Genomic DNA, 21787 nt, shown 5'->3' with positions numbered 1-21787 from the left:
AAGGCAGTGAGGATGGGCATGGTCTTATCAGACCTGTGCTCTGGATGCCTGACTCAGGCAGCCATTTTGGAAGCAAGCCAACTAATTAAGGAACGGATTGTAATAGCTCCGAGGAGAGACAATGAAAAGTGTGAACCTGGGCAGGGGAGGTGTGAAAGCAAAGCATTCCAGAGGTTATGACTGATGGGACCTGGCAATCAGGCAGTGTGAGCACATGCCCATGCACGCTGGGGAGGATGGAACACTGCTTCTTACTCAATCAGGCATTGAAAACTTCCCCAAGCAATGGAAGTCCTGAGCCTGAATAGCTGACAATAAGAAAAGGACTGCCATGGAGAAGCAGAGAGTGGCAGGTTTGTAGCAGTCACAGGTCTATGAGCTTCGGTGGTCTGTGACTAGCCAGCAGCTGGCAGCTCAGACTGGAGCACAGGAGCACGGTCAAAATGGCCTCAAGCACAAAGCGTCTAGTGAACCAGGGCCCATGGAGGTGGGCAGCCTGGAGGAGAAGGAGCAGCCAGCAAAGGAACCTGAGGGGACGTCATCAGGGAGGCAGGAGAGAGGGGACACAGCAGGGCTCTAGAAGCTGCGGGGAGAGGAGGAAGATTTTAGGAAGGGCATGATAGACCAGCTTTCTGGACCGAACAGGCAAACAGGGCAGGGAGGAGGTTGATGCCTTAACAAAGCTGTCGGAGTGGATGGCTACCCCTTTGCTGCTCAGGAATATGTGTGCTGAAGATAAAGATGGGGAGTTCCTCTTCCAAGAAATAAAATTCAACATTAACTGAGAAGGCACAAGATCCAAATCCTTAAGATCTTTATCCCTTATCTTGATTTGGAAATACAAAATACACAGAAAATTACAGGCTGAAAAGGAAACATCCTATATCAACAGTGTATGCATTCTCGGGCAGAATGAGGGAACAGGAAGAGAGGAATGGGTTCAGCACACCTGGAAAAGGAGAGTTTGAGTCATGTTTGAAGGAGGTGGGATCACACTGACATAGACACACGGTAAGAAAATGACATAAAGGACAAGCGTAGCCCATGAAATGGAATGGAAGTGGTGTGGACACCTGCTAGGCTGTCTTCTCCGCTCACCACAGCTTCTTTCTGTGGTAGCTGCTCCCACCGACCTACAGGAGTTGGCTTCCAGCAACCACATCTACACAACATGCTCACCCCAGGCCAACAGGCCTTGGCCCGTGCAGATTGGCCCCAAGTGGGTACCTCACCCCAGCTGGCCCCAAGTTCCTTCTCTAAGAATCTGGAAAGAGAAACTAGCCTCTCCTCAAGTAGCTGGCCCTGTGACAGAAAACAGTCGGGGAGTTGTCAGCAATCCTATTTTCTGCCATGTGGATAGACGCTAATAAAAGAAAAACAATAGCATGTGATACAATGGTCAGTAAATACTTCGTAATTATACCTGGTCGTGTTCTTGCTTAATCCGGCTTCCATTAACAAACCAGCTAAACCAATCAAGGCAGCTATGTGACCAGCCCCTCGTACTCCGCTTGCCTCTGCCTCCCAGCCACAGTCACTGGTGTCTTCGCCTGCATCCTGGGCCACCTGGGGCCCTGAGCAAAACCAGAGCAGGTGGCATCATCTACCCCTCTAGGCAGTGGGGCTTGCAATTAGTCTGTCACCCACAGATCCAGCAGCTGGGGGACCAGCAATGAGCTCGGGCACTCGGGACCTCTCAGTCAAATGCTCCCTAAGCCACACCCCTCCCCGCTCCCACACCCACGCCCACGCCTACGCTCCCTCCCTGGCCCTCAGCCCACTCCATTCCTCTTCCTCATTCTCTTACTCTCACATGGGAACTCAATACCACACCCCACATGCGCCCGCACTCACGGGCCCCACAGGTCCCCCCCTCACACACACAGACCTCACCTTCCCCTCACAGAGGAGACCCGGGGCGAGGAGGGATGAAGGGGTGAACGGCTCTCGCCCAGCAAAGGCACAGCCGACCACTGCTGAGGTCCCGGCATGCCTTGCATCGTAGTATACCCGCGGCACGACACATTGCCGACCTTCTACTTTGCCACTTAAAAAAATTACTTCCCGAAAACCCATCCATATCAACTACTGTAGGCAGAACTGAAAGAAGCTATTTTTTTAAAAATCTCTCTGTGCCACACCAAAAGACAATGAAAGGCAATTATAAGGAATAAATAAGTATTATTTATTGTATTATTTCTACAAGAATGCTAAGACTTGGACATCACAGTTTTCAAACACAATACAAACTATTGGGAATGACTTTTTTAAAGAGAGGGGGGTAACAAAGCTAAAAGGTAAAACACCGGGGGTGCCAAAAAATGTATACACATCGCTTGTATTCTTTTGTTATCGGTGTATATTGAATATTACAATTTTAATACAGTTTTATCCTTTCTTAAAATGTGTGTACATTTTTTTGGCACCCTCTGTAGATATGCTCTGTGCAGCTCACCCACGGGGAGGTAACAGGAGGACAGGTCAGGTGTGGTTTTCAACACAGCGTTCCATTTCTGGTCAAGATGGCGGAGTAGCTCATTTGTCTTTTTGTATATAATTTACTCTAGTTCACTAATTATTTTATGGATTCAACTCTATTGGGAGCTTACCTATGGAACAGTTGGCATATGTTTAGATGCTTAATAAATCCATGAATGTTTTTAAAAAAGTGGCATTCCAGCATGTACCATGGGTGAAGGACATGAGAATTAATTAAAGCAGGCAACCAAGGAGGCTTGACCCAAAAGTTATCATGGGCAGACCTAAGACAACAGACTACGGCCTATGAGAAGGTCTGAGAAAGCAGTCTGGGCACACATGCAGATACCTCGCTTAGCCATGCTGAGCTTTTTCTCTCTCCCAGTTGTTCTGGATCCTGAAGCCACAAGGAGACCAGGGGCCCAGAGCCAGGCCCCTTTCATATCGCAGCTGAATTATAAAACTGGCCTCCTGATTGGTATTTCCACATCTCTCTGGTTTTGTCTACATAGCACCCAAAGTGATCTTTCCAGAACCCAAATATGATCAAGTCATAGCCATACTGCACACCCTCCCAGGGCACCCAACCCGGTCCCAGAGAGAGTTCCTCCTCCTTTGGTTGGCCTATAAGGCCTTCCATCATCTGACCCCTACCAAACTTTCCATTTTAATCCCCCATTGTTTCCTAGTCAATCAAAATTCATTCAATCCAAAGCGCCTAGTCTGTGCCAGGCACTATTTTTGGTGAAAGGGATAAAATAATGAGGAAGACAAAACCCCACTCTTGGTGGAGCTTATTTTTAGTGGCTGGAGATAAACAATAAACAAACACTTGGATATGCACATAATGTTAGGTCGCGATAAGTACTAAACAGAAAAAAATAAGCTGAATAAGAAGATGGACAGCAACAGGGGCTTTAGACAGAGTGGTCAGGCCTCAGGAAAGATAGCATTCGATCAAGACTGGAATGAAATGAGGGTAGAGCCATGAGAATGTCTAAGGGAAGAACAGTCTAGAAAGAGGGTGCCCCTGGAGCAGAAGCATGCTTAGGTTTTTCTGAGGAACACCAAGGATACACTGAGGCTGGAGTGTAGGGAGCAGTGGCGGAAGTGGAAGCCAGAGGCACATCGCCCCCTGTAGGGCTCTACAGGTAAGGCAGGCTTCCACCTCACACTTGACTCCCAGCCCCGTGCACAGAGGGTTTCACACCCCTGTGTTCTGTGCATGCTTAGGATGCCCTGACCCGTCCCTGCCCGTCTGGCAAACGTCTATGCATCTTTCAAATCCAATGGGGATGTCGCTCTTCCGTGAAAGTTTCTGGACACCCTCCAGCCAGATAGAGTTAAGAACTCGCTCCCTGCCTGTCTCAGCACCTTGAACAACATACTGAACTGTAAACACCTATTTATTTTATATATATATGTATATACACATATATCAAGAGGTCAATATTATTTGTTGTGTTGAACTGCTATTTGAACTAAAATATTAGTTGTTAAGGGAGAAAAATAATATAAATTTAGCCATAAAAATTAACATGGAAATTATGTACAGGGAAAACTTCCATGTAAAAAAAAAATCTAAATATAAATGCTATAGTCATAAATAAATGCAAGAAATATAGCCTTATACTTTAAAAAGTAATAAAAAGGAGCTGCCTGTGAGCTGTGAGAAGAGAAACGCGGTATATACAGGAACAAGACAAGTAGGTAGGTAATCATGAACTCAATTAATTACAGGTTGATAGCCACCCACAGGCTGAAAAGGAGTATCCCCTGATCCTGTGGAATCCAGGTCATCAGATGGCCCCATAAGGAAGGGAGGCCACTCTGCCAAAGACAAGCTCTTGCTAAAAGTAACTTTCCACATATATGCCCGACTATTCCAGTGCTTATGGGGGGCAGGGGGACAGGGGGAGACGCTCTTACCTCTGCGTCCAGAGTGGCTGAAGCCACAATCAGTCGAAGGTCCCCTCGCTTTTTCTGAATCTGAAACAGAAGGCATCAGGGAACGATGATAGCAGTGCAATGTGTATGGATGAAATCTGATATATGAAATTTACTTCATCATAATTCAGTGTACTTTTTGGATGAGGGGGAGCTTACAGATGAAATAAGACTGACCACAAGTTGATAACTGTTAAAATCATAGGTTAAAAGGGGGTTCATCATGCTATGCTTTTTAATTGTATAAATATATAAAAATTTCCAAAATAAAAAGCTGAAAGAAATTTTATAGGAAGTATAAAGGAGCTATAAGACTTGAATTTGAATTTACCAAAAGTAAAACCATTTTTCCTAAAGTATTACTCTGCCATAAAAACAGAATAAAATCTTACCATTTGCAACAACATGGATGGACCTAGAAGGTATTATGCTAAATGAAATAAGTCAGACTGAGAAAGACGAATACCACATGATCTCACCTACATGCGGAATCTAAAGAACAGAATAAATGAACAAACAAAACAGAAATAGACTCCGAGATACAGAGAACAAACTGATGGTTGCTAGATGGGAGGGGAGTTGGGGGATGGGAGAGAAGGTGAAAGGATCAGAAAATACAAATAGGTCGTCATGGGGATGTGAAATACAGTATGGGGAATACAGTCAATACTGTTGTAATTACTATGTATGGGGTAAGATGACACTAGACTTATCAGAGGGATCACTTCATAAATTATATAAATGCCTAACCACTGCGCTGTACACCTGACACTAATATAAAATAATATTGAATGTCAACTGTAATTTAAAAATTATATATATAGTCATGGGATATAAAGTACAACGTAGGGAATGTAGTCAATGGTATTGCAATAGCTATGTGGGTAGCAGATTTGTTGGGGTTATCACTTTATGAGGTGTATAAATGTCTAATCATTATGTTGTTTTATACACCTGAACCTAATAATAATAAAAAAATGGGTCTCCGGATAGTTAGAATCTATGTACACATATATACAGTTAAAGTATAAAGAAGGACTTTGAAAGCAAACAAACAATAACCAATAACAGCAAAAGAGAAATGTGGGTAAAAGATATTAATAGTCATTCAAAGAAGCAGATGATGAACAGGCATAGGAGAAATGATCAAATTACAGAAAAACTATATAATGAGATTATTCTTTCATCTATCACATTGACAAGGATTTTTTTAATGAGCTATTTTATTATTATTATTATTATTATTATTATTATTATTATTATCTTTAAGGAGGGCGCAGCTCACAGTGGCCCATGTAGGGATCAAACCGGCAACCTCGGTGCTATCAGCACCACGCTCTAACCACCTGAGCTAACTGGCCACCTCCAGGGATCTATTTTTTTAAGGCTCATATTCAGGGTTGGCAAAGATTCAGTGAAATAAGCCCTCTTGTTACATTGTTCCTAAGAAGGTAACATAAGCCCTCATAAACATCAAAAAGTCTAAATCTTTGGCCAAGGAAGAAAAATAATAATCCAAGTAATAATAGCAGTTAACACATACTAAGTAAGTTCTGTACTATTCCAGGGTCTCTGAGTACAGTTGTGTAGTGTACGCTCTGCACAAAGATGCCAGGCTGAGGAGGCTGCAGCATGTGAAATCCATCCCCCACTCCCCTCGCCTAGCTCTAGACATTTTCCCAGTGGGGGCATCTTATTCTAATTTAAACAAAGGTACCTCGTAGTCTATTTATGACTGTGTGCCAGGCGCCATCCTAAGAACTTTACATTGTCTTATTTAAGCCTCACAATGAATTATGATACAGAGCAGCTCTGTGCCAGAGAGCGCTCTTCAGTATGGAGAGGTTCTGTCCAGTGCAGTAGCCACTAGTCACACGTGGCTACAGAGCCCTTGAAATAGAGCCAGTAGGACTGAGGAACCGAATTTTTTATTTTATTCTATTTTAATTAATTTAAATCTAAGGTGGTTAGTGGCTATTATATAGGAAAGCATACCAGCGTACATATAGATCCTTCTATTATCCCCATTTTAGAGATGAGTAAACTCAGCAGCCAGAATTTGAACCCAGGTGGTCTGACCTGGAATCCATGCTCTTAATCTCTCTGCTCTACCACCTTTCTCTAGGCTCCTGGGGTTGGGACTTTGTCTAAAGAAAACAATCAGAAAATACAGGAAGGGAGGAGAGGATGGAGGATAAGGTTGAAACAAAATTGGCCATAAATTGTAATTGTTGAAGCCAGATGATGGGCACATGGGAGTCATTAAACCTTCTCTCCACTCAGGTATGTTTGAAACCTTCTGTAACAAAAAGTTTAAAAAAAGGAACAGAAACGCAACAGACTGAATAACAAGGGTGCTTACTGTGACATTATTTAAAAAGACTTCAAATCTGGAAGCCATATAAATGCCTAACAGTAATGGAAGGGTCAAATACTTTATGGTATATGCAGCTCCACAGCCATTAAAAATAATGTCTTCAAAGGATATTTAATGACACAGGAAAATGATTTGATGAAATATTAAGAGAAATATACAAATGCAATATACAAATGAGCACACACAATCCAATCCCTCTGATGCCTAAGAGACGCATGTTACACATGCAAACAGAAATACAGAAAAATGAAGAGGCGAAAACACATCAACATTCTACCAGTGATTTTCTTCGAATGGGCAGGATTACGGATGGTTTAAAATTTTTTTCCTTCCTATTTGGTTGGATTTTCCAAATTGCTATAATTATTTTCCTAATCTGGCAACAACACAAAACAACACAGTCATACCTTTTTCAGCAAGCCGATGGCAATGTCTGTGTACAGGGTCCTCTCGTGGGCCTCGTCCAGCATGATGGCACTGAGAATCAGACGGAGGACCTCAGTGGACATCCAAACAGACCCACTGCATAACCCCACCCACATCATCAGAGGGACTGCGGGGTACTCAGCCCCATGCAGTCACCTTGTACCAAAATAAAGCCAAATAACTCCACTTAGACAAGGAGGTAACTCCTCAACTACGTAATAAAAATGGTGACATCAACATATCTTGGTGAAGAAAACGGTACATTTATTGCTGTCTTTAAAGATTGTTACCACCCGCATTGGATTCCAATAGGATCTAATACCTGAGTATTACAATATAAGAAGAGCACAGAGCACATAATTGGAACAGCAGCCAACCACTTAAAGATCGTGAAGCTGCAGAAAACACAGACGCACGTGATCACAGCTGTGTCGTATGTGTACCAGGGAGTCAAATGTGGCGTTCTTTCCCAGAGACCACAGAGCCTGGCTGGGACAATTTTAATGCCTCGAGTGATGGACAAAGACACACAAGGAAGGAGAAAGTGTAAATAATTATTTGGACTCTGCATATTATATTCAACAAAATGCTGCCCTGTTCTGCGATGCGACTCTGCTGTCACCATCAACCCTGGGATATAATAGAAGCAAGACAAATAGGATAAGTCACCAGACTGTTCAAATAACAGCAGGGATTTTCATTTGCCCTTTTTTGATTGTCAATAAATTGAGAACGACATCAAGGATGGAAACAGCCAAGGTCAGGAGAAAAGCTGGGGGGTGGCTAAACACAGATGTGAACCCCAGGAATTAACACAACTCCCTCTCCATCTACTTGGATACTTTTGAAACTTCAGGGAAGTTATCACAGGAAAAACACATTTACCTATATTTTGTTAACAAAGGATCAACCATCATTTCCCTGACCAACATTCCGTCTGTCAGAAACTAAAAAACAAAAACACAAAAGTTTTAGAAGTCATTTATACTGTACATCAATGGTTGTGTTTGTTTTTTTTAAGTTCAACTAAACAACCTCTTCACCAGCATATGTACAAGACAATTCCCACAGAGGACTATGAGGAAATGCCCCCAACATTTTAGTTATGAAGCAATGGAACTGCTCCCAAACAAGACTTCAAACACGGGATCCTCAGCTGGGGTCGGCCATTCTTTTAGCAGCATTTCACCTGCCCTTACTACACGCACATCGGCTAAGCCCCATTTCCTCCGGGCCTGTACCACCCACCGGTACTGCTGATGAACAGGCAGTGAAGACAAACCTGTGTCTGCCCAAGGGAATGTCATGAGTCTGAGACAACTGCTCTTAAAATGTCCCAAAAACTATGGACTTGTAGCTCTTGAGGTGATGAGCCTCCACTTCCCCTGCTATTATTTTAGGGAAGCTGGCAGGGGCTGTGGTGTCAGACTGCTGGGAGTTCAGATCCTGGCTCTCCCTCTTACTAGCTGTGTGAACCTTGGGCAAGGTACTAACCCTCTCTGAGCCTGATTCCTCATTGGTAAAATGGAGATAATAAAGTATCTACCTCAGAGGGTTATTGTGAAAATTAAGTGAGCTGGTACATGTAAAGGGTTTTGTACAGGACCCAGCACACAGTGTTCAAGAATGTCGGCTATTATCATTTAGGATTAATTAAGGTTTATAAAGTGCTTTAGAAATATGCAGCAACAACCAGATGTTGCTGTCACCCCACCCAGATGTCACCCCAAAACGATTCAATACTTTAACAAGGCTAAACATCTCCCTCACATGCTGTATTTTAGCATTTTTATTTTTGGTTTATAAGAGCAGGATGCATTCCCAGCACATGTTTCTTGGACCTGGTACCAGCTGCCACAGAGACACACTGGGGGGAAGGGGAGGACCTGCCACCAATGACAGACCACCAGTGGAGAGCTGAGCACCTTGAAGTTATGACCAAATGGAATGCAAAAGCTTTTCATGAAAGATTTTAAAATGATCATTTGGTTATATAATCCACTAAAATGTATCTAAAAATTAGCTAGTCTCAATATATTTGACGATAAAGAAGAATATGCTCTTTACCTACTAAAATGAATGTCAAAAGTAACAAAATACAAAAATCTGGAAAATAAGGTCCCCATTTTTACAAATCACCACATAGGTCATGGAGCTCGCATGATTATTTTCAATTTTCCTCTACGCAAATTGAGGTAATTGAGATTCTAATAACCAATTTTCATTTCACAGAGCGTTTCTGTTGCATTAGGCACTATTTGACTAGACTTTGATTCCAGCAAAGTGGTACCCAGGAGACACTGTTGACTGTACACTGATTATTACTGATGCTAATTATTTTAATGTTAGCAACTATCAATAGTTCAAAGAACACACATGTAAAATCCATTATCATGTAAAAACAGGAAAGTTCTAACTAGTAAAAACAACATTTGTGAATTCTACACTTTATCAATTTATACTACCTTGTCCCTGTTTTCAGCCCTTTTACAGGGAAGTTTCTATATTTAGACAGCTATGTGGATCAGTTGAAACACACGTAAGACAAGACAGCTTTGAGCTCTGGTTCTATCACCGACGGGCATTAATGTTCAGGCAAGTCATTCAACCTCCCAGCTCCTCAGCCTCTTCATCTATAGAATCAAGAGCTTAACCTTACTTTCAAGGTCCTTTCAGGGCTAAGAGTCAAGCCTCTGCACCTCCCAGGAGACTCAATTCTCTGGGGGCCAGGGTGCTTTCATGTACTTTCTGCCACAGTATCAGTGTCCCGTCAGCAGTGATGCTGCAGGTTGTTAATTCCCCCCAAATAATCTTCTTCCTTATTTGCAATAGGAAAAGTGACTTGAGCACCTCACCTTAATTCTCGTAGCCAGTGGGTCGGTACAGTCGTCAAAGCGGATGCAGTAGCCCACCTCATGGCCTAGCACTGCGCCCTTTTCATCAGCTACTCTCCCTGCAACCTTTGGGAAGAAAGATCATGCTGAAAATAGAGACATAGAAATTACTGCACAGAGCACATGCTATGGAAAATCTAAAGGTCATTTATTTTTAAATAGTATGTGAACAGAGTGGAAAATGAAAAGAAAAGGGGCAGGTTGTCAGAGAACAAGTGTGACAATCTCTGCGATTTATTAACTTTATATATCTCACCTTGTTCTATAATCAACTTGAGGCAGCTTATAAGAACATACGCAATAAAAACAGAATCACATAAAGATGTCATGGATCAGAATCAAAGAAATGACAGATAGAATTCAAAAGGTCAAGGCCTATGAGAAAAAATTTTAAAACATAGATATGCCAAAGTTACTTAAGTTGAGCTACAAATTCAGCCCGACATTTCCTGGTGGCCAAAGCAAAAAGGAAAGCAAAAGAGATGACAAGATTCACTCTGTCCCTAAACTTCTCTAGCACACCAACTAAAGACACATTTCAATGTCTTCATGCCTTGAAATAAAGCACCTTCCACTGGACCATGAAGGCAGGAGAACAGGAATGATCAAATTCAATATTGGGCCAAGTTCATTTTCTCTTTGGAGGCAAAAGAATAATATTTCTGGGTAAGATAATCTAAAACAATTTGTAACAGTGTCCCAGCTACCAAAACTATTAAAAGAGGATATAAAGACAAGACAGAATGCAGACTAAAAAGTAAAAATGGGCATATGAGCGGGTGAGATTAACAAAGGATCCAAGTTTACACAACGAAGTAAAAGTAGAATACGAAATATATAATATACAGAGGGTGCCAAAAAAATGTATACACATTTTAAGAAAGGAAAAACCTGTATTAATTGTAATACTCAATATATACCGATAACAAAAGATGAATACAAGTCACGTTTGACTTCTGCAATTACAAGAGGTGCTCAAAGTGGTTACCATCAGCGTCCAGACACTTCTGAGTGCGGCGAACTACTGCTTGAGCATAGATAACATCGCTTAAAATGTGTATACATTTTTTTGGCACCCCCAGTACTATGAAGACCACTAACTATAGATAAGATTTTCCACCCACCAATTTGACAAATAAAAGGGGAGTGTAAGAAAGAGGGGGGGGGAAACCCAATGGCAAGATCTAACTCCCCAAGAAGGCTTTTCAAAGGTTATTAACTTATTAATAGAAAATATTTGAAATAATGAATAACTATAAAAATAGAAGATCAGTAATGCATATTAATTTACTTTAAAAGAAAATAAACGATGTAACATCATATAAACTACCTAACTAAAAAGAACCAAAGGAAGCAGCATTATAGAGGTTTCCTGGGGACTGGCACACCCACCCCAATGTAAGGCAACTTCCCATGTAGTTTTAGTGCTGGGTTTGGAATGTGGGCTGGCATAGGAGGTGTCCTGAAGCAGCTTATTGGTACAGTCACTGGGCCAAAGCAGCCCCATTGGGACACAGGAGCCCCACTGGGCCACAGCAGTCCCGGGCTCAAGAACCTAGTTCCTGTCCCTAAAGCCTTCTCCTGCACACAGCTCTTCAAACCAAGAACACCAGGAATTATCTGGCCATCAGTGTTTAAGAAACTGAAGAGCAGATGAGGATCAGGAGTGACTCTGCCCTAACGACCTGAAGTTACAGATCTGGTAGCCCAAACAGAACCAATCAGCCAGCAACTGGGCTACACCACGCAGTCTTTCAAAACATCTTATGAAACCTGAAATTCATCCTACACTGTTCTACCTCTGCAGGTTATATTTCCCAACAAGCAGTTTCTCACCAAGACAGTTTTGTTATGGTTATTATTTCAATTTCAACCCTACAGATCATTATACTATAAATCTCAGAAAATGGTACAGACAGAGAATGTGTGCAGAGAAATACTAGGAGTTGATGGGGGAAATAGGCTTATAAGAATGAGCATAAATGAACCAAGCCTCCCCATAAAAATATAATCATTTCTATCAGTCTATAAGGTAGAAATCAAACAACTATAGTCCTCTTATTTCACTATTATATATTTGCTATTAAAAGTATGTGTTTTATTTTCAAACTCTTTTTTTAAGTTTTTATTTATGATCTTAGCACTTGGCATTTGAAAGGTCACACTCTACTAGCTTTTTAATAGATTTTTTTTTTGCCTCTGTTGATTCAGTTCTAATAACTGCATCAATTGGACTGGATACGTATTATCTTTTTGACAGAAGCAAATAAATAAAGGGAAAGGGAAGTAAAAAGAAAAAGAAAAACCAATGGCTTAGCACCTACTACCTACAAGTACTATATAAGCACAAGCTTTGACAAATTATATCTCATTAAATACACACACAGCCCATAAGGGGGGCAAGATACCCTCCTTTTTAGGAAGAGAGAAACTGAAATAAGATAAGCTTAGAGCCTGTTCAGAATCACAGCTCAAGGCAGGGCCTGGCCTTGAAGCCAAACCCAGACCACATGAGCCCAATGACCATATTCATTAGGAACTGCTTATGCAATCTGTTCTTAGGCTCTGAGGCTGTTTTCGGATTTCAGTCTGTACACAAAGTACTTTTTGAGATGTAGCATTTCAAACCTGACAGCTCTATTAATACTACAGTTAATTTATACACGTTTTGTTCTTTCCAGAGTAAGCATGTGGCTTCATGGAAATTATCCATGTCTACAAATCTGGAGGTAAAATGAAAAACTGATTAACAGCTGGGATTCCAAACCACGAACAGGAAAAATTGCTCTAGTCGAGTCACCTCTTGTAACAGAAAAGGTTACGTACTTTCCAAACTGTTATCTCCATTCTTATACACACAGATGAGACTTGCAAAATGTTTATCAATTTCTAACTTGAAGACCATTAGAAAATGAACTTTGGGAAAAAGGATTACACAATCATTAAAACTCAGTCCAGGACAAAAATAACTCTGGGAAATAGAATAAATTTCTTGTCTGTGTCAAGATGGCAAAATGAAGGCATTTTTGCCCCCACTTCCCTCTCTCCGAGCTGATTTAAAACAAAAAAAAAGAAAGAAAACATTATCAACTAAAACCTCCATCTTCAGTGAAAGGAGGAGACAGACAGGAGCCCAAACAATGAACCAGGAAGGACCCCTGCCAAATACAGTGAGGTCCGAATCTGGAAGCGCAGCCGAGCAGGCTGCTGGCTCCCAGCCTGCTCCCGTCCTGTGACCACCCTGTAAGGCAGGGCTCTTAATCCTTGTATTAGGAAGGCAAGAAGCAGCAGTGGTCAGGCCCAGGGGACACAGGCAATGTCTCAATGGGCAAAGCAATTCTTGAAAGCAAAGAATCACAAGGGAGGGGAAGTTGAGGAAGACAGTCAGGAGCAAGCAGCAAATCCCAAATCAGGGAGCCAGAGAATTTGATAGGGAGCCATTACAGACCTCTCAAATCACTAAGGAGCATACCGCCAGATCCTTTTCCTCATCCCCCCAACAAAGGAAGAGAAGAGATTTCGTGAGAGGCTGTGCATGATCCAGCCCAGACCAGTACCACGTCACAGTTCCACAGCCATTAGAAGTGCTAACACAAGCCCGCTCCGTTAAAGCCGGCCATGAAAGAAGGCGAAAAGGAACATGAGCAAGAAAGGCAGTTTAAAAAGAAACTTGAAAAGTATTATCCAAAGAAACAGAAGTAGAATTCAGTCAAAGGAATCCAGTTGCAAAGAAATCACGAGCTTGAGCTAAAAACAGCTGAAGGAAGAGACACAAAGTCAAAGAAGAGTCGAGGAGAAACAAGGTCTCAAATGTACAGACGAGAAACCAGCCAGCGGACATCTTCCAAATCTCCCGGCCTGGACATGAAAGACGCTAGAGGCACTTTCCCCAAATTTGAGAGCAATCCCTAACATGTATACAATGCTATAAATAGTCCGTTACAGAATTAACGGAACTTTTCCACAGTGTCAACAAGAAAAAGCAAATCTGAATCAACCAGGCAAGAAGGAGTAACACTGTAACACTGTTCTACTATCTCTAGAAAAATAATAGTAATCATTGTCATGTGAAGAGGTGACCAATGGAAAGGCAGCCAAAAATTAAAAAAAAAAAAAAAGATTTACAGAAATATGTCAGGCAGTTAATTAATAAAAACACTATGTTATTTTTCTGGATTTCAAAAAAATGTTGGTAGTATTATGTGCTTTTAAAATTTATAATGTATTATAATATCTCTTCCCATTCTAAATATTCACTTCTCTATTAAAGAAAAAGAAATATTCAAAGAAGTGGTTATGAGACCCAGGTACAGATATAAAGGAACTAAAATAGGATAAATTTGACTAAAAATGAACATGAACATTGTGGATAGGCTTGAAGAAATCTCCCAAAACAAACTGGCAAAGAACAGTTGATTCCAGAGATGGTAATAAATACCAAAAACAGACAAAGGAAATCTAATGTTCTTAGAAAAAGTGAATAAAATAAATGGAACAGAAAAGTATGCCAAGATATAATAGAAGAAAACCTATCTGATATAGAGATTTGAGCCTGAATATTAAAAGTTCTTCCATACTTAAGAAAAAATGAGATAGAACAACCAGCATCAAGACATATCCTGGTGCAAAAACCTTACACGCATCAAGTGAAAACATGATAAAGCAAAATGAGCAACTCAAGGTTGGCAAACCATGGAAATAATTAATGGCAAACATTAAAACTATTAAACTAGAATTAAAGTTAAATACCTGTGGGAGTTATGATTACAGAAAAGAACATATATTTATAAACCTTGAAATAAAAATTATACTACTGCATCTACATCAAATGGAGAGAGGAAAGGTGGAAAAATAAGTGTGCTAGTTTACTCTTATAATAGGAAACTAGCTATAACATAAATTCAAAAATAAGTAACATCCTAAAGCTTTTTGTGGTCTTTATTCTTAGTTTTCAAGCTTTAATAAATTATCTTATGGTGAACAAGTATTTACCTAAAGTTCAGTTAACCACTCCTTTTCTATTTCACTTGTTTTTTCTTTTATTCAGTTCAACAAAAAGCAAATACATATCTATGATCCCATTTTTATGCAACTGTTTCTATCCATCCAACCAACCATTCATCTTTATGTGAACAGAAAAGCGAAGTTTGGAATAATGTTCACAAATGTTCACAATGTTTTTGCTGGATCGGTGAGGTTGGGTTTTTCTTTTTTTGTTTTGTTTTGTTTTGTTTTATTCTGACTTCCTCTGTAATTTATTACTACTTAAAAATTCATAATGTATGCATATCAATTTTTTTGTTTTTAATCAGATCATAGTTCTTTTTAAACTAAAGAATTAAACTCTTAAGGAGCAACATCATATTCATTTGGAGCATTTAGGAAACACGAAACAAGTAAGTCAATTGAGATACAAGACACAGATGGAGTCTTTGCAATACAAAAAAAAAAAACAGAAAAAAAAACCCAAAACAGAAACTCACAGTAACAGCAGCCACTCTTCGAGGCTGGGTCACTCCTACAACTCTTCCTTCGGCGGTCCAACCAGCTTCTGCAAGGTACTACAAATAAAATTACTTCTAAGTATACATCCGATATCATTTCTCCAGAAACTATCTCCCCCAAGGTGACCCGTGTTGTCTTAAAATCACTGAGATAAGAAATAACAGATGGTTCTTGTCCCAGCAGACATTTTGGAAATTATTTTGCAAATGAGGGATCTAGGGCTTGGAAATGTTAGGTGATTTGTTTAAATTCACATCAGAGCTGATAATCAGAAGAACCAAGGCACAAATTTAACACTTTGACTCCCCAGTCTTATGAAATTTCCATGTACTACAGCCACCTCAAGGAACAAAAAAACTATCCATGGACCACTCAGAACAGCGCTAAATCTGTGGAACAAAGAATTTTAAAGTATACACAGAGACATTTCAATGTAAATATCAACATACAAAACATTTAAGCCGGATTAAATAAAAACAATTAGATTTTATGTACATGTATATATTCCATTAGTTGATATTCCATTAGTTGATATAAAGTCAAAATAATTTGATTTTATGCATTTATCTGATTTATGTATTCATTTGATTGTATGCATTTTAAAAATCCAAAATGGATTACGGCATTTATTGGAGTTACGGATTTTTATAATATCTAAATCATTTTACAATGAATATATATTACTTCTATAATAGAAAAAAATATATTTAAAATGTTGGTACATGTATCTGCTCATTTGTTTAAAAGAAATAAAAGAAGGATAAGCCAGAAACTAAAGAGAACAGTTGTCTATGGAGGTTCAGTAGAAAAGGGGTGGAAAGAAGGGAGAAATGGAAACAGGACGGCAGAGATGAAGAGGGAAGCCTCCCTAATTCCCCAATGCTGTTCCCCTCCCTCAATCCCCCAATAAAATCTTTAAAAAAAGAGGGACAAGGCTTTGAGTAAATCTTTTTCTGTAGCTCTGACTCTTAGAGCCACAGTCATGTTTCACATACTCTTCAAATACCCCAAAAATGAACAAAACCAACCAGGATGGGGACGGGAATCAAAAGGAAATACAAACACTAACAAATGACCGTGTCTGTATTACAAATGAATAACGTGATCACACTGAAGGGGGTGGAAAAGAAAAAAACCTAAATAATTGGGAAACCATATCTTGACTGGATGCTGTAAAGCTAACGACAAAAGGAGCTGTACGTAAATGCTGTGATCTAGTCAATCAATGTCAGTGAATGCTGTAATCTAGTTAGTAAACGTTAGTGAATACCCAAACAGGAGTAAGAGTTAGCAATTCTGAAACTTTTATATGCATACTAGAATTTAACAAATAAGTAAATATATTGTAGATAATAGGATCCAAGTTTCTGACTGTTGGAGAAAAGTTACAGATAAGGAAAAGCTAAAATGAGCCCTATGGTGTTGAACTAGAATCAAAAGTATGAGCATAAACTCATGATATATATATATATATATATATATGATATATAAATACACACACACACTCATATATATACACATACTCATACATGTACATATGAGTACATACAGATACAGATATTTAGATGTTTTCATGTGGGGAGTAGTATTCACGTTTCCTAAGTCTGATGAAATATATACACGTATATGTATATTCATATATATATTTCCCACTGAGACTTCTAGCAATGACACCTCAGTAGCAATGCACACCCTAGCACCCCAATTCTGATCTCTAAACACCATTCTCCAATAAAAGGAACTAGGGCTCCTTGGAAAAGGGGTTGACCCCTGGGCTAGTGGCTGGGAAAATCTAAGATAAGACTGAAATGTCTTGTGGTACCAGAAGGTAAGGAAGTATTCCCAAAAAAGGATGGCGGCTTTTAGAAAGAACACAGGAGCCAAACTGAAGGAGCTCCCAATGATCAAAGCTGGACCACTTTTAACAACAAAATAAATAATGATAGTATTGGATTTGAACCCATAAAACCAAATAAATATCCATGAATCCGTATTGATATACAGAAACAATTGAATGGATAAATAAATGAGGGAGAAGGGACAGTTCTTCATTATAGAAGATTCCATTTACTAGCTGTAGAAGGAAAAAGGAAAAGAAAAAATCATCACTAGACAAACACTGGAGTAGTTGCTGCAGACACGATCCGTTGAGGGATGCTTCCATGAGGCAAAAGTTTGAAGAGAAGCAGAGTATTTGCAGTCTGATAATATGACCCCCAAGATATTTTTCAACTACGAAGAGAAAGACAGCAAATTTATAGGCAAAACCTGGCACCTTAACCAAGCGATCAAGATTAATCTCATCAGTGATAAGGCGTTGACATCTCAAAACCCATGACAGGATGCACAAGGACACATCATTATTTCTGTGGTATTTATTCCCAAAATGCATCAGCTCATTCTAATGATGAGAAAACATCACACAAACCCAAACTGAGGGACAGTGTATACAATAAATGCCCAGTACTTTTCAAAAACGTCAAGGCCATGAAAGATGGAGAAAGAAGGAGGAACTCTCATAGGCTGGAGAGGACTGCAGACAAATTACAACTAAAAGCCATGTAGGATCCTGGGTCACACAACTGAAGGACTTTAGTGGGAAAACTGATGAGATTTAAGCAAGATCTGTAGTCCAGCTACTATACAGAATCACACAAATGATAAGGTCCTGCCTTTGATGACTGTACTAAGTGGTGTGAAGGGTATAAGGGAACTCTCTTATTTTTGCAACTTTCCTGTTAGTCTAAACCTAGCTAAAATAATAGTTTACAAAATGACTATAAAGAACAAAGTGTTTAACATATGTAGGTTTTTTTGTGATAAAAGCTGCCAAGTTTCTCTCTCTTGCATTAAATACGTACACAAAACACTACCAACCACCCCAATGCACAAACCGAACAACAAGAATAGTAGCTAAGATTCACCGAGTACATTACTAAGTGCCAGGAACTGTGCTGATCATAACCTCATTTAATCCTCACAACAAATCCTGTAAGGAAGGTAACAGCATCATCAACAATTTAGAGATGAGGGAAAAAAAGAAGTTTCATAACCCGTCCAAAGACACAGATAAAAAGCGAAGAGCTTTCTACCATCCAAAATAATTCTATCATCCAATTTCTACCATCCAACATAAAGCATGCACACTCGTAGTCGGTCTGTTAGTTAAGCAAAGGGAAAATCATTTCCATAATAATAAAGCATCTGTCCACGCAGCCATCTGTCCACATCTGTCTCCTCAGTACACCTATGGCTGAGACTTCTGCACGCTGACGACTGCTGACAAGTGGAAATGTAAAGACACGGCAGAAGCAGGTGTGGTGCTGACGTCATGAGGCCGTGGGACGTCAGGGAGGGAGATGGCCAATTCCATCATGGCTCTCTCTACTCTTTTTAAGGGTCATCCAATCTGGTCTTCTAGTTAAAAAGGGGGATTAAGAAGAACTCCACCAACAACGGCTCATACAAACTGTAGTCGTGAGCTTATTTTCGTAGTCTACTGTTTTGACACAGCTCTAGGAAAAAATATCATCTGGCTTCCACATACAGTTTGTGAAATTTCAAAACTGGGGTTTGGTGTTTCAGCATGCTGCATTTGTCCAAGGAAATACATTACACAGAGGGTGCCAAAAAAATGTATACACATTTTAAGAAAAGTAGCATTAAAATTGTAATACAACGAATGATGCTAGAATTCATTTGATGAACGCCATCTTTTGAGTGAACGTCACACTACATGTTTCTACCACAATTCAATTCACCAACTTCGAAAAGTAATACATAGATAACATCTCTTAAAATGTGTGTACATTTTTTTTTTGGCACCCCGGTATAAATCTAGCAAACCACCTGTCTGAGGAAAAACCTGCTCCGTATCTTTGCCGTGAGCTTAGCTTTCCCAATTTTCCTGGGCCAAAACTCCAATTGAGCATCACAGGAAGTTGAAAACTGTGACTGTTTCAGAGAAGAGGAACTGAGGGGTGAGGAAAAAGAGGAATAATCCTTCCACAGAAGGGCTAGCGGATACCTGAACCAACCAGGATGCTCTATCACAATGATCTTAATCATTTTCACCAGCAAAGCTTAGGAGGTTCGCTTTTTTCTAATTATTCCTTTGTGTTTTTCAACTTGGCACTATGTGACTGTTTCCTATTCAAAAAACACAGTGCTTATAAGAAAATACAGTTCCTTAAAAATAATTCAATTCAAATGCAGATGCCCTGTGACCCAGCAACTCCGTAACTGCTGTATCTATTCTGTGAGTACACCCATGTGTGTGCAAAATGGTCCCTCTGCAAACTGACTCATCGCATCACTGTGATCACACAAAACCAGAAATCCACAACCTCAGTGCCTATCAACCGGGAACTGGCAAAATAAATTATGTAGAATCCATGCAACTGAAAAAAGAACTATACATTAAGTGAAAAATGACAAGGTACATTAAAGCAGTACAGATGCTACCATCTGTGCTTAAAAAGAGGGAGGGATATATACATTTATATAGTAAAAATACACGCACACACTTTTCTCTGTAACTGCAATAAAAAAAATCCTCTATCCAAGAAACTGATAACATCAGTTACATCTACATAAAGTGAGTATCACAAAATAAGGCAGAAGAGAAATATTTCTCTTTTTATGTCCTTTCGTGTCTTTTACATTTTAAACCATGTAAACCTATTAAATATTCAAAAAAATTTTTTAAGTATTTTTTTTATAAGATTTTTATTGGGGAATTGGGGGGATGGGAACAGCGCTGGGGAATTGGGGGAAGGGGAACAGACAAGTTGTTGTCATTTTGTTCTTCAGTCTAGTTGTGGAGGATGTTGCTTCACTGGCCCAAGTCTTAAAAGTCTTAAAAAAAAAAAACTACCATTGTTTGCTGTCACGCTGCCCAGGCTGGCTCCTCAGGCCCTACTCCTCTGTCCCTCCTTCAGGCCTTCTTTCCCTGGACTCAGCCGCTCAGCAGGCCCTCTGCTCCCTGGCAGCCAAGCCTCGCTGGGGTAAGCAACCACATCACTGTGCTATACTGTACTATTGATCCGGAGACCAGCTGCCCATCCTTGTGAGATTCCATGCACTGCCACCTCGTGCTGTAGGCCTGGCCATGTGGCTTGCTTTGGCCAGTTAAATGGAAGCAGACGTGCCACTTCAGTCAGAAGTCTGAAGAGCCATCTCCTGATTCTGCCATCTACCACAAGATGCACAAGTGCCAGGTAAGAGATGTGTCCTCGTCGTAGGTCCCAGTGATCACTTGAAGCAGCCCACATCTTGGCTCATCAACCCAAGAAGACCACACAGTACGAGGAAAAGAAAACTGTGTTAAGCCACTGAGATTTGCAGGTTCTCTGTTACCATAACATAGTTGTATTAAGCTGACTAAATAAGCATACTGACTAATTCTAAAACAAACTAAAACCACCTAACCTCACATGGCCTTTTATCTCTGCTCTGTTTCCCCCCACCTCCCTTCTCTCTATGGTGTCCTCATCTGTAAAATGAAGATAATAATAGTACCTACCTCCCAGGGTCCCTGAGGATTAAACAGATAAATGCGTTTAAAGTGATCACTTTATGTTGCACTTACTATAATTATTACTTGTTTTATTATTACCATCAATATTATTGTTGTTATTATTATTACTGTCAACTAATAATCTCTCGGTAATTTAACATGGCCCATCTCCCGTGTCCCTCTGTAAGAAGCAAGTCATTTGCCAGGGTCTTCATGCCATCTGCACATATGTTTTCCTTCCAGGTCACCATTTCCTCTGCTGTCCTTTCTCTACTAGGTCATTCCCTTCTGCCTACTTTTCCCTGGATCACCTGGGGAACTTTTAAGAAATACCTGTGTCTGGACCCCATCCTAAACCCATTATTGGGTTGGGCAAAAGAAGCTATATTGTTATTTCTTTATAAAAGTTCAAAAATAGGCAGACCTAATCTACGGTGTTGGAAGCCAGAAAAAGAGCTACCTTTGTGTATATGTTTCTGGGGTCAGGAGGAGAGGGCAGCAGACCAGAAGGGGACACAAGAGGACTTCTGGGGTTCTGGTAATATTCTTGATCAGTTTCTTGATCTGGGTACTGGTAACACAGGGTGTATTCACTTGTTAAAGTTTATCAAGCTGTACAATTATAAGTGCTTCCTGGTATGT

The 21787-nt window shown here is 40.1% G+C and overlaps 1 protein-coding gene across 1 annotated transcript in view; it reads right to left on the bottom strand.

Moving 5' to 3' along the window:
- Positions 1–21787, bottom strand: part of DHX35 (DEAH-box helicase 35) — a 71713-nt gene that overhangs the window by 37969 nt on the left and 11957 nt on the right. Inside the window, 5 exon segments of the mRNA XM_019632931.1 lie at positions 4408–4467; positions 7210–7279; positions 8114–8175; positions 10084–10188; positions 15606–15683. Of these exon segments, the coding sequence (XP_019488476.1) occupies positions 4408–4467; positions 7210–7279; positions 8114–8175; positions 10084–10188; positions 15606–15683 (375 nt within the window).

Source organism: Hipposideros armiger, unplaced genomic scaffold, assembly GCF_001890085.2.
Source record: "Hipposideros armiger isolate ML-2016 unplaced genomic scaffold, ASM189008v1 scaffold_1196, whole genome shotgun sequence".
Taxonomy (NCBI): Eukaryota; Metazoa; Chordata; class Mammalia; order Chiroptera; family Hipposideridae; genus Hipposideros; species Hipposideros armiger.
This window is presented reverse-complemented; position numbering and strand designations above follow the sequence as displayed.